At 51.3% G+C, this 17692-nt stretch overlaps 1 protein-coding gene across 1 annotated transcript; it reads right to left on the bottom strand.

Moving 5' to 3' along the window:
- Positions 1 to 8408: 8408 nt before the first annotated feature.
- CCL17 (C-C motif chemokine ligand 17) lies at positions 8409 to 11092 on the bottom strand. Its single transcript, XM_030848036.2, has 3 exons — positions 11023 to 11092; positions 9176 to 9293; positions 8409 to 8540 (listed from the first exon to the last, which is right to left on the bottom strand). Exons 1-3 carry the CDS (start codon positions 11090 to 11092, stop codon positions 8420 to 8422), a joined length of 309 nt encoding a protein of 102 aa, XP_030703896.1. The 3' UTR covers positions 8409 to 8419.
- Between the last annotated feature and the right edge of the window lie 6600 nt (positions 11093 to 17692).

Here is a 17692-nt window from a genome sequence, read left to right as displayed (position 1 = left end):
GTTCATTGGTATTTGTCCTTGAAACTTGACTTGATCCTCTAAGTTTGCTTTTGCTTATCCTGGTCCCTGCTGGTGGATTTTAGTTATGGGTGTGGCTTGACTCTGAAGCCCCTGTGGTAGGCTGAGTTCTAAGATGACACCCCAATGCCTCACACTTTTGTGTAATGCCCTGCCCTTGAGTTTGAGCAGGACCTGTGAGTATGATGGGACATCACTACTGTGATTAGACTACCTTGTGTGGCAGACGTGAAGAGATTTGCAGATGTAGTTAAAAGTCCCTCATGGAACCCTCAAACACTGTTGGCAGGGATATAAATTGGTGCAGCCACTGTGGAAAACAGTGTGGAGGTTTCTCAAAAAACTAAATATATAATTACCATATGACCCAGCAATTCTCCTGGGTATATAGCCAAAAAACCAAAAACACTAATTCAAAAAGATACATGCACTAGCCATGCATTAGAATCACCTGGATAGCTTCCCCCTCCCCAGAAAACAACAGAAACACCATTGCCTGGGATCCCTCCTTTCCAAAGACCAACTAAGCCAATCTTTTGGAATAGGGCTGCAGGTGCCAGCGTTTTGGCAAAGCTTTCCCAGGTAAGTGCCTCCAAAGTTGAGAGCCACTGCCCTGGAGAAATTCTTCGACACATGCACCAGAAGACAAGCTAAAAAATGTTTAAAGCAGCACTGTTTGTAATAGCAAGAATCTGGAAATAATCCAAGTGGCCATTACCAAGAGGATGGGTGAAGGGGTTGGTCGTCACACGGGGGAAAATGATGAGTTGTAGCTGTCTGTGCACATCAGCGGGGAAGAATCTCAGAGAACAGGGAGCCGCAAAAGCAAGTCACGGGAGAGCATGTGTATGAGATATGTTACATTTACATAAAGTTCAAGAGTTTAAAAACATACAAGATGCATCAACATATTGTTAGGGATGTGCGCGTACGTGCATATGTAGTATGTATATACACACATGTGACAAATGAAAGAAAATCAAGGAGAATGATGAACACTCAATTCAGGAGCGTAGATGTCTCCGGAGGCTGATGGGAGGAGGACAACAGGGAGGGGGATGGGGACTTCAGAGCAGCAGGAAGGTTCTATTTAGTAAGCTGGATGGTAGGTATACAGGTGTTTATTTTTTATTGGTTTGTCTACCTTACATATACATTATGTTTTGTTTTGTTTGCGGTACGCGGGCCTCTCACTGTTGTGGCCTCTCCTGTTGTGGAGCACAGGCTCCGGACGCGCAGGCTCAGCAGCCATGGCTCACGGGCCCAGCCGCTCCGCGCCATGTGGGATCTTCCCGGACCAGGGCAGGAACCTGTGTCCCCTGCATTGGCAGGCGGAATCTCAACCACTGCGCCACCAGGGAAGCCCCATACATTATGTATTTTGTATTGATAAGAAATTTCATTTTTAAAAAACCAGGGAAACCCACACATAAAACTCTGGGTCTTAAGGAAAATGCCCACTAGCCTGGAACAAAGTCCCATGCCTCCCTGACAGGAACCTCCAGGAAATATTTGGCCCAGTTAACGTCTCATTCAAAATTATAAAACGAACCAACACAAATGATAATAATAACAACAGTAACAGCAACAGAGAACATTGCCACTGAGCAGATAAATATTGCCTGTGACCAAAATTTTTACTACAAATTACACAAATGTATAAAATATATCAAAGAGATACAAGAGCTCAAGGAAAGGATGAATGAGGCAGAGAGAGAGAGAGAGCCGTGATGGAAACGTGCACTGGCAGAGCCGAGGCAAGAAGTGAAAAAAATAACATCCTCGATATGAAGTCAATATTGGAAATAACACTAGGAGAATGGACAGGGCTAAAAACAGGGACAGGAATAAAAGACCAACCAAATGAAATGGAAATAAAGAGGGAGAAAGGATCAGTGGGAAAATGATTAGGCACAGAAGGTAGAAGAAACACCAATAAGGAATCAGAATGAATTTTTTAAAGATGTAATTCAAGACCTTTTCCAGAAATAAAGCAAGAGTTGATCCATAGATTGATGAAAACAAAAAAAGATACAGAATGTTCAATACTAAACGTAATACTTTTGTTTGCTAGCATTTCTAGTCCCAGAACCCGCGCGTGCAGAGGGCTGAGCATCGCAAGGGAGCCTTGTTAATGCTTAGGGTCCCTTACCGTGAAAGCCGTGTGATACTCTCTGTAAACAAGCAGAACAAACATGGTTGTTTTGAGTCCAGAAATGTTTCTAGTTTGTGCTTGTTTGTGTTATCCTCTCTGCTCCTTCAGTCTTTCTCTGCTTCCTTGCTGTCCCGTTGCAGTGACAGACTTGCGGGGTAGGGACAGTGCAGCTCTGCAGGCAGCCCTTCACCCCTCTCGCTACACAGTGGGGACTGAACGCTCCACTCCAACCTTACTGGCCTCAGACCTCACCTTCTTTTGTCACTTCTGGGTGGTCAACTTGTGGTCTGTTCACCACCATCCAGCATAAGAGGCCTTTACCTCTGCAAAGCCCTGTGATGATCTGAAAGCTGTATTTAGACTCAGCTGGGCTCAGAAGTGCTCAGAAGCCCCTCCCTCCCTTCCTTCTTTTCTCTTTCTCTCTCTTTTTTTTAACAATTAATTAAACTTTTCTTTCTTTTATATTATGACAGATTTCAGATACAGAGAACTACAGATACAATACAACAGACAACCGGGTTTGCCATATTTTGATTCAGATCACTCTATTTAATAGGTGAAATGTCACAGCTGTGTCATCCCTTTCCCCTCCCTACCCTCCTCAGAGGTGTTCTCCATCCTGAGGTCATATATCACACCTGTGCCTACGTTTATATTACTCTGCAGAAAAGAGGTTGTATGAAATGCGTCCCTTTTCTTTTTTTTGAGGTGAAATTTGAATAACATTAACCATTTTAAAGTGAAAAATTCAGTGGCATTCAGTGTATTCACAAGGTTGTGCAACAACTGATTCTGTCTAGTTCCAAACATTTTCATCACCCCCAAAGGAAACCGTGTACCCTTTTAGCAGGCTGCCCTATGCCCCTGCCTCTGGTGACAACCGACCTGCATTCTGTCTCTATGGATTTGCCTCTTCTGAGCATTCCATGTAAATGGAATCACACAATATGTGACCTTTTGTGTCTGGCTTCTCTCAGCATGTGTTCAAAGCTCATCCACATTGTAGCAAGTACCAGTACTTCGCTCTTTTCTGTGGCAGAATAATATTCTGTTGTGTGGACATACACTATTTATCCATCCATCCACTGATGGACACTTGGGCTGTTTCCACCTTTGGCTTTGGTGAATAGCACTGCTATAAACGGGTGTGTCCATGTGCTGAACACGTCCTTTTAAGGCTTACTTCTCAACAAGGCCCCAGCCCCTTTGCTTGTCTGAGTGTCTCATCCCTGCAGTGTGCGTGGTGGTTTTGGAGAAGGGGTCATGGCAATTCAATTATGGGGAAACTGCAGGTTTTCGAAGACTCTGCTCCCCTAAGGGCAATGTGAGAGGCAGGACGGCAGCAGACTAAGCCCCATTCTCTAACTGGCTACACCCTAAAGCAGGTTAGAGAAGGGTTCGATTTCATCATTCCATGGAGAAACAGGCCCAGGAAGGTGAAGCGATCGTGTCAAAAACCCACAGCCAGGGCTTCCCTGGTGGCGCTGTGGTTGAGAGTCCGCCTGCCAATGCAGGGGACACGGGTTCGAGCCGCGGTCCGGGAAGATCCCACATGCCGCGGCGCGGCTAGGCCCGTGAGCCATGGCCGCTGAGCCTGCGCGTCCGGAGCCTGTGCTCCGCAACGAGAGAGGCCCCAACAGTGAGAGGCCCGCGTACCGCAAAAAAAACCCCAAAAAACCCCACAACCAGTCAGTGGCAAAGCCGAGACAGAACAGGTCCCTGACCCTCTTCTGTTAAAATGTACCCATGATGCAGCCACTATGGAAAACAGTATGGAGGCTCCTCAGAAAACTGAAAATAGAATTACCGTATGATCCAGCAATCCTACTCGTGGGCATGTATCTGGAAAAAACTATAATTCAGAAAGGTACATGCACCCCTATATTCATAGCAGCACTATTTACAATAGCTAAGACATGGAAACAACCTAAATGTCCATCGATAGATGAATGGGTAAAGAAGATGTGGTACATATATACAATGGAATACTACTCAGCCACAAAAAAGAATGAAATAAGGGGTTTCCCTGGTGGTGCAGTGGTTAAGAATCCGCCTGCCACTGCAGGGGACACGGGTTCGAGCCCTGGTCCGGGAAGATCCCACATGCCACGGAGCAACTAAGCCTGTGCGTCACAACTACTGAGCCTGCGCTCTAGAGCCCATGAGCCACAACTACTGAGCCCGCATGCCACATCTATTGAAGCCTGTGCACCTAGAGACTGTGCTCCACAACAAGAGAAGCCACCACAATGAGGAGCCCACGCACCACAACGAAGAGTAGCCTCCGCTTGCCGCAACTAGAGGAAGCCCGTGCGCGCAACAAAGACCCAAAACAGCCAAAATTAAATAAATTAATTAATTTAAAAAAATATGAAATAAGGCCATTTGCAGCAACATGGATGCAACTAGAGATTATCATACTAAGTGAAGTAAGCCAGACAAATACCACATGATGTCACTTATATGTGGAATCTAAAATATGACAAAAATGAACCTATCTACGAAGCAGAAACAGGCATAGAGAACAGACTTGTGGTTGTCAAGGGAGAGGGGGCATGGGGAGGGATGGATTGCGAGCTTGGGGTTAGTAGATGCAAACTATTACATAAAGAATGGATGGACAACAAGGTCCTGCTGTATACCACAGGGAACTATATTCAATGTCCTGGGATAAACCATAATGGAAAAGAATATAAAAAAGAATGTATGTATATGTATAACTGAGTCACTTTGCTGTACAGCAGAAATTAACTCAACATTGTAAATCAACTGTATGTCAATAAAAATAAATAAATAAAATGAACCCATGGGATTTAAATGTATGTAGGTGACTGAATGCCACTAAAGAAGAATTTATTACTTACATTTCCCAAGAGAAGGGGCCATGCCACACCACGCAGGGCAGAAGGAGACGCGAGGGGAAAGCCGAGGCCACAACCCTTATTGGGTTTCTGTAGAAAAAGCAAGGCAGGGCAGGGGCAGCAATTGAGGACTGGCCTGTGGGAGTCATTCCAGCGGGCTTTGGGGCGTGGGCGCTGTCCCTCATTGTCTGGTACCCGGCCCTGGGTGATTTGGGGAAATATTCATTTGGGGAGTGAGTTATATAAAGGAAGTGGTTGGGGGATTCAGGATTGGTTGGAGAGTTTGCAATATGATTTTTGCATGCCTTCGAAAGCTGGATCACAGGGGAGGTGTAACTTGTGATGAATGGATGCCAAGTAGACAAATACAGAATCTAAGAAGACACGGTGAGAACACCCCTGGCGCACTGCTCTCAGCACTGCCCACGTTGCATCTGGAATTAGTGGCCCTGCAATTCCCAGCAGTGGTTTTCCTTCTTCCTCTTCATCTCGCTAACCCCTGGCAGCGTCGTTGGTGGTTTCCTTGCCTCTGCTCCCTTAGGAGAAGGGCTGGCCAACCGCAGACACTCTGACCCTAGGCCCTGAGCAGCTACAGTCGGATGTAGGTGACCCCAGCCCCTGGGGCCAGCACTGAGGCCAGGGACCCGGTGGTCAGGGACATCAATCAGGCTCAATCTTTATTGGGAGCTGGAGCGCCCTCTGGTGGGAAACCGAAGAGCAGCGCAATTCAAAATTCCACTTCAATGCCGGGCTTGAAGCCCAGTTATGGTATCAGGGCACCGCTCCTCTGGGAGCTTCTTTCTTGACGTGCCCGTCATGGGATTCACCCAGGGGCTTGTTGATGAAAATATATATATCAAATTTCCACTATGCACAAAGCACTTTTCCCCCCTTATAAATGAGTCAGTAAGTACCGAGTTGCCTGATTCAAATACCTGCCCCAAGGAGTTCATCATCGAGTCAAACATGCAAGTAACTACATTTACCGGGGACAATGTGGTAAAGCTGAGGTGAGAGCAGGGAGCTTATGGAGGACACAGAGTGGGGCATCAACTGCAACCAAGGAGACCAGGGAGGGCTTCTTGAGGGAGGCAGCATTTGAGCTGAGCTCTGAAGGGGGACTGGATTTCAGATGTGGAGGAGGCGAAGCTCTTTTCAGACGGAAGGAACAATGAGAGACCAGCGCCCCTCCCTACCGTTCTGTGTTCTCTGGTTCCTGCCTTGTCCTCTTTCTTCCTATCTCCCTACTAGCCTGTCATGGGGAGTCTCCCAGTCACGAGTCCTTAAAATGGCTTCTTCCCAGGGGAACATGGTAGCTGGTCCCATCTCCTGCATCTTGCCCCACCCACATTGCACCCTGACTCTGCTAGTAGACACTTGGATTCTGAATCCTGCATTTTGTTGCCAGTCCTGACTCCACCTCTCCCCCTCTGAGGGACCTTTAAGCCAACCCCCTGCTCGGTCACTCTCAGGGCCTCCCCCCGGGTAACCCCTTACCTCCTCATCGTCCTCCACTTATCCGAGTTCACAATATGGGCCTCTGAGGAATATTTCACTTTCATATTTCACTAGGAAAAAAAGGTTCTGATTCTTTTAAGGCAAGTTTTCAATGCACTGGATTACATGCATGTTCTCTGAGTGTCTTTCTGGCAGGGCGAGGGATCTGGGCCCCAGCCCTTGTTCTCCTTTGCTGTCCCAGGGGCTCCCCCTTGCCTCCCCCTATTCTGAGATCACCTTTTTCTCACCCCTCACCCCATGTATCCAGATGACATTTTTCCACAAAGAATTCAGACTAGGCTGCCCCAAGGACTCTGGATCCAAGGCAGCTGTTCAAGGGATACTCCTTGGGACCAGGGCAGGGAAAGAGCCCACCTGTGGCTGAGGAGACCCTGGGGTCACAGAGAAGTTCACAGTTCATCACCATCATCAGCCTTATTAGTAGTAGTAGCAGTACTGCTGCTGTTTTCTTCTTGTGCCTCTTCGAAAGTGGGCTTGGCTCTGACATCTGCCCTGCAATAAGACAACTGGCCACAGGGGAGCAGCAGAAGGCATAAGCTTTACCTGAAAATAACTCACTTGCAGCCCCGCCAAACAACACAGGTCACAGAATCCTAGGAGAGAAGGACCCATTGCGCCTGCTCCCAGACTTAGTCCCAGAGAGAGAAGCCACAGCCTACAGCTGGTCAGGAGGGTGAGGCAGAACTAGAATCCGAAGACCCTAACTTCCCCCAGCCCCCCACGGCTCCAGTCCTGAGCTGCGCCTCGACAGAGGGGTCTGCGGATGGGTCCTGGTCCACATCCTTCTGAGCACTATGGGGTCCCCAGTGAGACTCCCTGAGCTCCCAGCCTAACGGACGAGTCAGGACTACAGACCCACACAGGAGTCGACAGGAGAACAACCCCCTCGGGCTGCCCCAGAGTCCCTGAAAGCGGGAGGAATCAGAGCAAGAGAGAGAATGGGGGTAGCTGTTCTCAGGGACAGCTTCCTGGAGGCTGGCTTGGGCTGAGGCTGGGTGAGATGTCACCTGGTAGGGCAGGGCTCACAATTCAGGTCGGCAGGAACCACGGGGCCAGGCTGGGGCGGGAGGCGAGGGCTGGGGGCAGCGGGGATGAGCGGGCTGTGGGGTGAGGCTCGGGACGAGGTGGAGCAGCTCGGCCCTGGGAGCCGGCCTGGGGTTGGAGCCGGAAGAGGGAGCTGGGCGCAGGTGGAGCTGGTCTTGCAAAGACTGTCCGGGCGGGGCTGGCTGGGCTCGAGGGTGGGTGGGGGCTGGGAGGTGGGTGAGATGGGGAAGGGGCTGTGGGAGCCCCCGGGCCAGGGAGCTCCCCAGCACTTGACAGAACCCTGGCCTGCGGAAGAATTCTAGAACCATTTGTGGAATTGGATCAAATGCGTAAGGCGAAGCGTGTCCTCAGCTCCACATCAGCTGGGGTGTCACGGAGGAGAATGGGGCAGGCCTGGGAGGGCTCCATGGGCAGATAAGATGGGAGAGAATCCAGACGGCCCTTCCCAGGTCCCCCTCCTGCCTGCGTGCAGCAGAGGGGAGAACCTGCTGGCCTCTTGTCACCCCTGCCCTGCTCGCCCCACAGACCCCCCTCAGCCCTACCCCTGCCCAGGCCTCCCCTCTTTAAGGTGGTCTGCACACTCGAAGCCTCATTTTCCCTCTCCGACCTGGACAGAGTGAGACTAGATGTTCTCTGCGGGCCCTTCCAGGGCGACAGGCCAGAGTGGACAGAACACACTGACCCAGACTGGGGGAGAAAAACTTTAATCAGAGAAGGGGACAGCGGCCTCTTTGTCCTTGTAAGGCCTCCACTGGACCCAGGGAGCTCGGGGTTGGGGTAGTGAACGTGGAGGCGGGAAGACTCCAGATGGGCCAGGGAGAAGTCAGGCCGGCTGGGCGGCCAGGTCACGTGACTTCGTGGTGTTTTGCAAGTACTTGACTGCCTTCTTCACCCACCTGTCCTTGGGGTCTGAACAGATGGATCTGCCGTGGAGAGTCACCAGCCTACACAGAGGGAGAAAACCGCGCGGGCGCTCAGGGCAGGAAGGCCTTCCAGAGCCCCGGGACCAGCCTCGCCCTGCACTGACGAGGACCCTGAGCCCGCAAGAGGGGCAGAAACTTGTCTGAAGTCACCCAGGGCATCAGCGGCAGCTCTGAGACACCCGGCTCTGTCCTCGGTGATTCCTGACCCTCCCAGGGTTCCTGCCAGGCCTGGCCCTCCCAGGGAGCCGGGGCCGCACGACTTTGCCCGCCCCCGTCCTCAGACCGCCTGTACCCACCTAGGCCTGGGAACGAGGGGTGCCCGGGAGGGGCCCAGTGCTCAGGGCTCAAGCCCAGGGCCTGCGAAGTGACCACATGGGCCGCTGACTGCCCATGTGATATGGGGCTGTCCCATCTCTCTCAGGGCCTCAGTTTCCCCATAAATCAATGAAGAGCTTAGACCTCACAGCCTGGGGCCCTTTGGGGGCTCGCAGTGTCGGGTACGGGGGCTGCCCTGAGGAGCGGGACCAGGGGGTCAAGGGACGAAGGCCCTGCTCTCTCCTCTCCGCTCCCCAGTGGCCCTTCTGGGAGCTCCAGGCTCTGCCTTCTCCCACACTCAGCTCCCAGGACAGGGGCAGGGTGGGGACAGGCAGACTCACACGATGGCATCCCTGGGACAGTCCTCTGGGGTCCGGTACCACCTCACCAGCTTCCTGAAAGGAATGGCTCCTTTGAAGTACTCCCGGCAGCACTCCCTGCCCACATTGGTTGCTCGAGCTGCGGGGGAAACAAAGCAGCAGCAGGTGTGTCTGCAGCTGTCTGCGTGGGGAGGGCGTGTGCATGGCTATGGCTGTGGTTGTGGCGGAGGCTCTGTGAGGGTCTGCACGTGTGTGTGTGCGTGCGTGTGTGTCTGGAGCCGAGTCTGTGTGTGCATATCTGCATGTGTGTTGGTGTGCCTGTGTGTGTCTGTGGTATCGGGGTGGATCCGTGTGTGTGTGTGCATATCTGCATGTGTGTGTCTGTGTGGTTGGGAAGGGTCTGTAATTGTATTTCTGTGTAGGGCGTATGTGAGGGGTCTGCACATGTGTCTGTGTGTGTCTGTGTGTGTCAGTGCATGCACGATTGTGTGCATGAGGTCCTGTGTGTGCTTTGGGGGGCCCTTTGAGTTTGTGTGTCTGTCTGTTCACGTGTCTGTGTATGTTTGGGAGGGTTTGTGTATGCATGTCTGTGTGTGTGCCTATGAGTGTGTGTCTGTATGTGTGCATATTTGTGTGTGTGTGCATGTGTGTATCTGCATGTGTTTGGGGAGCCTGTGCATGTATGTGTGTGTCTGCATGTGTGTGCATCCGTGTGTGCTCACACTCAGACCAGCCCCGAATCACCAAATGTTGACTCTGGGCCAGGCTCTGGGCTGAGCCTTTGCTACCGCTGCCCCTTCAGCCCTCAAGCACACCTGGAGACAGGTGCTGTCACTACCCCATTCTACAGATGAGAAAGTGGAGGTCCGGGGTGTGAACACACTTTACTGGGACTCAGTGTCCTCATCTTTGCACAAGAAAAAATATCCAACACTTGCTAACTGGCAAGCTGGTAATCTGTGACCACAATTAAGGCCGCGACAGAGTGTTTTCTAGGAAGGCTCTGACTGTCCTCTGACCACTTCGGGGGTGGAACTTGGTTTGACTAACACGGAGCTGACCAGGCCCAGCGTTTTATGAAGTGAGAGTGAACGTGCAGCCAACTATGAAGATCACCCCATTAAGATAAGCCCGAAGACAGCAGCTGTGTCACCATGTCATCACACAGGGCGCTAACCAGCTTTATTTCTGAAGTAGCAATCTTATCTCAGTCTTCCTTTCCCAACTGAGTATAAAAATCTCTTTTTTCACCTGCTCTGGGAACCAATTCTCCTGCCTTTATGCTGATCCTCTCATTGTATATAAGACCCATTACTAAAATAGACTCTAACAAATACTTGTGAGAATTCTTCCTTTTCCACTGTCAAAACACAACCACAGTCACTGCCTCACAACATTTGCAGTGTGAGATATGCAAGTACTTTGTTCCTCAGAAGCTGAGCCCCAAGTCCTGGGGCATCCGCATCCTCATCTCCATCATTTTCCTTTGAATGCCTCCCTCAAAATCCTATTGCTGGAGCTTCCCTGGTGGCGCGGTGGTTGAGAGTTCGGCTGCCGATGCAGGGGACGCGGGTTCGTGCAGCGGTCCGGGAAGATCCCACATGCCGCGGAGCGGCTGCGCCCCTGAGCCATGGCTGCTGAGCCTGCGCGTCCGGAGCCTGTGCTCCGCGACGGGAGAGGCCACAGCAGTGAGAGGCCCGCGTACCGCAAAAAAAAAAAAAAAAATCCTATTGCTGCCGGCCTCTCGCATCTTTGTAGGAATAAGTGGGGTGTAGGAATAATGTGTGTGGCCAGCTGCTGTAGTCTCAGGTCCCCCACTCCTCCTTGCCCAGTGTCCCTTCCTCCTGCTGCCTCTGATCTGCTCTCACCTGCATGGGTGTCCTGCAGGGAAGCCCCCAGGAGGAGCGCGGCCAGGAGCAGCATCTTCAGGGAGGTCATGGTACCGGGAGCCCAGGAGAAGGTCTCTGTGTGTGGGTCTCTTTGCTCAGGGGAGACCAGGATGAGCACAAGTGCGGAGGTGACCTATTTAACCTCTTTGGGGATCTTGCCCCGCCTCCTGTCACCTCCCCCCACATCCTTCCCTAGACCCATGGAGTTCGACGCATTTGAGGTGATTCGGCAGAAGTCCAGTCTTGGAATATTTGCGGCTTTCCAGAGAATAGACACTCAGCTGGGGACAGAGGTGGGTTATGTGTCCAGGGGCCATGACACACTTCTCCTTTCACAGGGGACATTTCTTGGTTCCTCAATTAGCAGAACCAAAAAGCCTCCATCCTAAGCTGCGTGCACCCCTGCTCTGAGGCTGGCAAGCCTCCTTCATGCACGGCGCCCTGGGTTGGGGGACAGCCAGGCAGGGGCCAAGAAAGGCTGCTTAACCTGGGCCCGGAGGAGCTTCAGGGTGCCAGGAAGGCCTCCTCAGGCAGTCGGCAGGCTGCACGGGCACACGGTGTCTCTCTGCAGGGGGAGCTCCGGCTCATTCTGAGAAAGGTCTGAGGCCCAGACAGACTTGGTTGTGGGTCCTTCCCTAAGCTGGGCCCTGGACCCCAGAAGGCCAGAGCCCAGCAGGTTTGAATCACCATGTAGTCCCAATCTGTAGAGATTGGGAAGCCAAGTTCCCTTCTGGCTCCTAGAAGAGCCAAGTGTGCATTGGGCATGTGGTCAGGGTCCAGTCCCAGCCAGGCCCTGAGCAGAATTTCCACGAACCCCATGGGCCACAGCATTCCTGCATCAGGTCAGTCTCCTGGCCATCAGAGAAAATGGCCAACAGTCTGCTCAGGGCTCCCCCCGAACCAGATTATGGGAGTCCCTTAGCTAGAAGGAGAGTCCCATGCCCACCTCCACGGGCTGCATCTCACCAGGGCCACCCTGGACTTCGATTCTGACACATGGGGTCTAGGCCTGACTCCACTCTGTCCCTGAGCTACCAGAGGCAGCTCAGAATGACACCCACCCACCCCTGCAACAGGGTGTCTGGTGCATCTGACCCTCTCACAGCCAGCTCTGTGTTAATCACTGAGCCATTATTACCATTTCATTTCCAGTGATGAAAACAACAGCAGGTGCTGTTGTTTTTGTTTTGTTTTGTTTTTGTTTCTAATTGAAGTATAATTGACCTATAACACTATGTTAGTTCTAATAGTACAACATAGCGTTTCAATATTTCTTTACATTACGAAATCACCAAAGGTATTACAATATTATTACAACATTATTACAACATTATTGACTATATTCCCCAGGCTGTACATTTCATTCCAGTGACGCATTTATTTTGCAACCTGGAAGTTCGTACCTCTTCATCTCCCTCACCGGTCTCACTCATCCCCCTGCCCCTCTCCCCTCTAGCCATCACCTGTTTGTTCTCTGTGTCTATGAGTCTGTTTCTGTTTTGCTCTGTTTGTTCATTTGTTTTTTGGATTCCACATGTGAGTGAAATCATATGGTATTTGTCTTTCGCCATCTGACTTATTTCACTTGGTATAATACCTTCTAGGTCCATTCATGTTGTCACAAATGGCAAGATTTCATTCTTTTTTATTTCATTCTTTTTTATATGTATATATATACCACATCTTCTTTATCCATTCATCCATTGATGGGCACTTAGGTTGCTTCCATATCTTGGCTGTTATGAATAATGCTGCAATAGCATAGGGGTGCATATATCTTTTCAAATTAGTGTTTTTGTTTTCTTTAGATAAATACCCAGGAGTAGAATTGTTGGATTCCATGGTAGTTTTATTTTTAATTATTTGAAGAACCTCCATAATGTTTTCCACAGTAGCTGCACCCACTTACATTCCCACCAACAGTGCACAAGGCTTCCCTTTCCTTCACACCCTCACCGATACTTGTTACTTGTTGTCTTGTTGATTATAACCGTTCTGAGCTGTGAGGTGATAGCTCATGTGGTTTTGATTTGCATTTCCCTGATGATGAGTGACGCTGAGCATCGTTTTCATGTGCCGGTTGGCCATTTGTGTGTCTCCTTTGGAAAATGTCCATTCAGTTCCTCTACCCATTTTTTAATCAGGTTGGTTTTTGTTTGTTTGTTCGTGTTTTTGATGTTGAGTTGTATGAGTTCTTTGTATATTTTGGGTGTTAACCCCTTATCAGATATGTCATTTGCAAATATAATCTCCCATTCAGTAGACTGCCTTTTTGTTTTGTTGATAGTTTCCTTTGCTGTGCCAAAGCTTTTCAGTTTGGTGTAGTTCCGTTTGTTTATTTTTGATTTTGTTACCCTTGCCTGAGGAGACCTATCCAAAAACAATATTACTGAGACCAACATCAAAGAGTGTACTACCTATGTTCTCTTTTTTATTTTTTTTAAACAGTATATATGGTATATTTTATAAAACTGTACATTAAAAATGTAATCTACGCACACAGATAAAAAGTACAGGTTATATGCCAATACTGGTTATTTCTCAGTTCATGAGAGCATGAACTGAGCCTATGTTCTCTTCTAGGAGTTTTATGGTTTTAAGTCTTACATTTAAGTCTTTAATCCATTTTGAGCTTATTTTTGTATAGGATGTGAGAAAGTAGTCCAGTCTGACTTTTTTTGCATGTAGTCGTTCAGCTTTCCCAACACCATTTATTGAAGAGGCTGTCTTTTCCCCATTGTGTATTCTTACCTCCTTTGTTGCAGATTAATTGCCCATGTAAGTGTGGGCTTATTTCTGGGCTCTCTATTCTGTTCTATTGATCTATGTGTTTTTGTGCAGTACCATACTGTTTTGATTACTTCAGCTTTGTAGGGTAGGTTAAAATCAGGCACTGTTTGTTAAAACCTGGAACAGTGCTCAGACTATAACCTCATCAGCCCTCACGGCTCACCTGTGAAAGGAAACCATGACACTGGAGTAGATCATAGGAGGAGGCCATGTGCTCTTCCTCCTCCCCGAGGGCCACCTCCCACAGGCTGGGCTGCTTCAGTTTTTGGTTGGGGGAGTCCTCCTGTCTATGGTAGAACCACCCTGTGGGTGGAATGCTCTGTCGTGTCCTTGCTGTGTGACCTCAGGAAGCTCGCAAACCCTCTCTGGACCTCAGTTTCATTTCCTATAGGGGGACTCAGGAGGCCCCACCAAGACTGTAGGTCTGAGAAAGATGGGGTCCTCCCTTAGTGGAGGACAATTTGTCTGCTTCTCTTAAGGTCACATCGCCTGCCAGAGACCCCTAACCCCATCCACTCCTCAAGCCACAGCCCAGGAGGGTTTTCTGCCCCCAGCCTGTCCTGCTGGCCGTTCCTTCTATCCCCGGGGCAGGTTTCCATTTGCATATGCAGTGGAGCAGAGGGGAGGGGAGTGGCATCTTCCTGTCTGTGCACATCTTTGGCGCCAGCTTCCTACAGATGAGGGGGCAACCTGTACCTCCCACAGAGGAGTGCCCGGCAGCCCCCTTCCTGCTGAGTCAGAAGAGAACAGGCCCAGCTGGGGAAGGGGTGCTGGTGCCCTCAGCCACCCTGGCTGGGAGGGGAAGCTCTGGCCTGGAGACAGAAAGGAAACACAAAAGCCCAGAGGTGCTCAGGGAGGGCCTGTGTCCTGGAAGACGCAGAGGGGGCATGTCTGCTGCTGCAGCCCCTCCTGGATGGAAGTCTCTGCATCCTCTCTGCTCCCCATGCCCTCTGCCTAGTGGCTTCTACCCCCTGTCTTGTGGACACTCCGCCTCCCACAGGGGCTCTTTTCTGTTGGACAACAGTAAACTGTTACGACAATGATTAGCAGCCTTACTAACAGTGAGGCCGCCCCAGCACCCACTGCTGGGGAAACTCCCTGAGTGGGTTTTGAGTTTCCCTTGTTTTGCCACAGACTCAGAACTTTTCTCTGGAAGAACCCAAGTTCCCCTGTCTCTTCTAGGGAACAGGTTACAAGAACAGGAGCAGAGGGTTCTGGACTAGCTCTGGGCTGGCGCAGCCTGCCTAGCTGGGGACGGGGAACAGAGCAGCAAATGTGTCAGGGAGCCCCTGCCATGTGCCCAGCACTGTGCCAGGGGCTATGGGGCGGGCAGAGGCCAGATGTCACCCTTGCCCTTGGGGGAGTTCGCAGGAAGTGAGCATGGAGAAACAAGGCCTGGCCTCACAGGGGAATGTGCAGGTGAGGTAAAGGGCTGCAGGGCCTGGGTGCGGGGAGAGGTTGGCCACCTTGGAGGCCACAAGGAGGCTGCAGCCAGTGAGCTGGGCCGGGCAGGTGGGAGGACTCATACCAAGAGGAGGGGTGGGCATTTCACATGAGGGGAGCACGGAGCAAAGGTGCAGAGATAAATGGGGGAAACAGCAGGGAACCCTAGTGGGGAAGATGGCCTGGATGTGACACCGGGACAGTAAACTCCGTGGCGACAGGAGCATGTCTGCCTTCTCTACCATCGTGTGTGTCCCCAGCGCCAAGCACAGCGCCTGCCATACAGCGGCTCGCAACGAGCCTTGACTGCGTGAGTACAGGACGGAAAGGCAGGTTGGTGACACGGCGTAGGAACCGGGGCCGGGAGGGATGAGTGCATCTCTCAGTCTAACTTGCAAGAGACAGAGGAGACCAGGGACATTTTTGAGGTGCTTTCCTCACCAGGGATTAACCCACTTATTCCTCTTTGGTTCTCCCAGCTGCGAAACAAACTCCAAGGGACCTTCCGGATGAGTGTCCTGGAGGGTGGGCCTGTGATAAGGGTCTCAAAAGGCCTTTATGGTGCTATGTGGACTCGAAGGTCTGTCAGGGGGATCAGGAATGCGCCCTGGAAGAGGCAGAGGGAGGGAAGCCGAGAGGGGCCGCAGGGGAGGGGGCGCTCCAGATGGAGGGAGGGGGCCGGCACAGGCAGAGAAGCAGGCCAGATACAGGCCTGTTAAGAGAACAGCATCAAAGGGGAATTGCATCGGAGCGGGAGGAAGTGGCGAAGCTTCCAGAGGTCTCAACACCTCTGCCCCAAGCCGCCCAGACACCCTGCCACCCCTCCTGCCCCAGCCCTGACACTGCTGCCACGAGCAGTCCCTCGAGGGTAAAACCAGCTAGAGGGGTCAACATGCCCCACCCCAGATTTAGCTTGAAGGAGCCGGACCAGCCTGATTCCGGGTTCCTTTCAGGTGAAGGAGGGAGGGAGGGAGGGTTCCTGGCCCACCCCTGGCTCTACCACGGGCTGGGTGGGAACCGGGGATGCTGCTGTCACACACCCCAAAACTTAGCCCCAAGTCACCGAGCAGTGACCGGGTTGCTGGGGTGTGGAAGCTCTTTATCATCTTCAAATTGCACAGTTGTCACTGGGGCAGCAAAGTTGTTACCGTGGGTCACACCCATGTCAGCTGAGGCCCAGGGTCTCCTGCAGGAGATGGAGTGTTTTGTCTACTCAGCTCCATCCTCTGGCAGCTGAAGCCAGATTCGTCCTGCCCTGCCCTGCCCATGGGGGCTGAGGTGTGCAGGTCCCCAAAGTTATCTCCATCCTCCAATCCCAAGATATGTCCCACTCCCCTGCCCTGAGGGCCTGATGTACTCACTGATGCACTGATGTCCTGACAGGTTGTTCCTGACAGGTTGTGGGTCTGCTTGGTTCCTCAGGTCAGAAGCGCAAGGGTCATCCCTGCCCTGGGGTCTTCCCCCACTCCCCTCCTACTGAGTCGGCCACCTAGACATGTCTTGAATCCACCTCCTTCTCACCATCCACATGGCCACCGCTGCATCTCTTTGCTGGGCCACGGTCCCACACTCATCTCCCCACTCCCAGCCTTGCCCTCCAGTCCATCTTCTCTAAAGCCCAGTGATCTTCCCTAAACACAAACCTCAGCAAGGCTCTCCCCTTGCAAAACCCTTCATTACCCTCAGGATGAGGTCCAGATTCCCACCGACTTCTCAGCCTCAACTTTTTTTTTTTTTTCGCGGTACGCTGGCCTCTCACTGTTGTGGCCTCTCCCGTTGCGGAACACAGGCTCCGGATGCACAGGCTCAGTGGCCATGGCTCACAGGCCCAGCCGCTCTGCGGCATGTGGGATCTTCCCGGACCACGGCACGAACCCGCGTCCCCTGCATCGGCAGGTGGGCTCTCAACCACTGTGCCACCGGGGAAGCCCTCTCAGCCTCAACTTTTGTGCTCAGCCCTGCCACCTACCATGTCACTTTTTTCCAGCCACATCGATGTTTTTTCAGTTCCTTGAAAATGCCAGGCTCTCACTGACACTACTCAAGCCTTTGCACAGCCTGTCCCCTGCTTTCCATCTAGAACACTCTCTCTGCTCCCCACACCCCACACCCTACCCTCCTTCAGATCACAGCTTAAACTCTCACTTCCTTCCTTCAGCTCCAATTTCCCTTTGTGTCCTCATAAGTCACTGACTTTCCCACTACGCTTTCTTTCCATTGCATTGTGATGGCTGGTTTATTGCTGTGAACTCCTTGAAAACAGGATCTCTCTTTTTTTTTTTTAACATCTTTATTGGAGTATAATTGCTTTACATTGTTGTGTTAGTTTCTGCTGTATAATAAAGTGAATCAGCTATACGTATACATATATCCCCATATCCCCTCCCTCTTGCGTCTCCCTCCCACCCTCCCTATC

This window comes from Globicephala melas, chromosome 19, assembly GCF_963455315.2.
Source record: "Globicephala melas chromosome 19, mGloMel1.2, whole genome shotgun sequence".
NCBI lineage: Eukaryota > Metazoa > Chordata > Mammalia > Artiodactyla > Delphinidae > Globicephala > Globicephala melas.
This window is presented reverse-complemented; position numbering and strand designations above follow the sequence as displayed.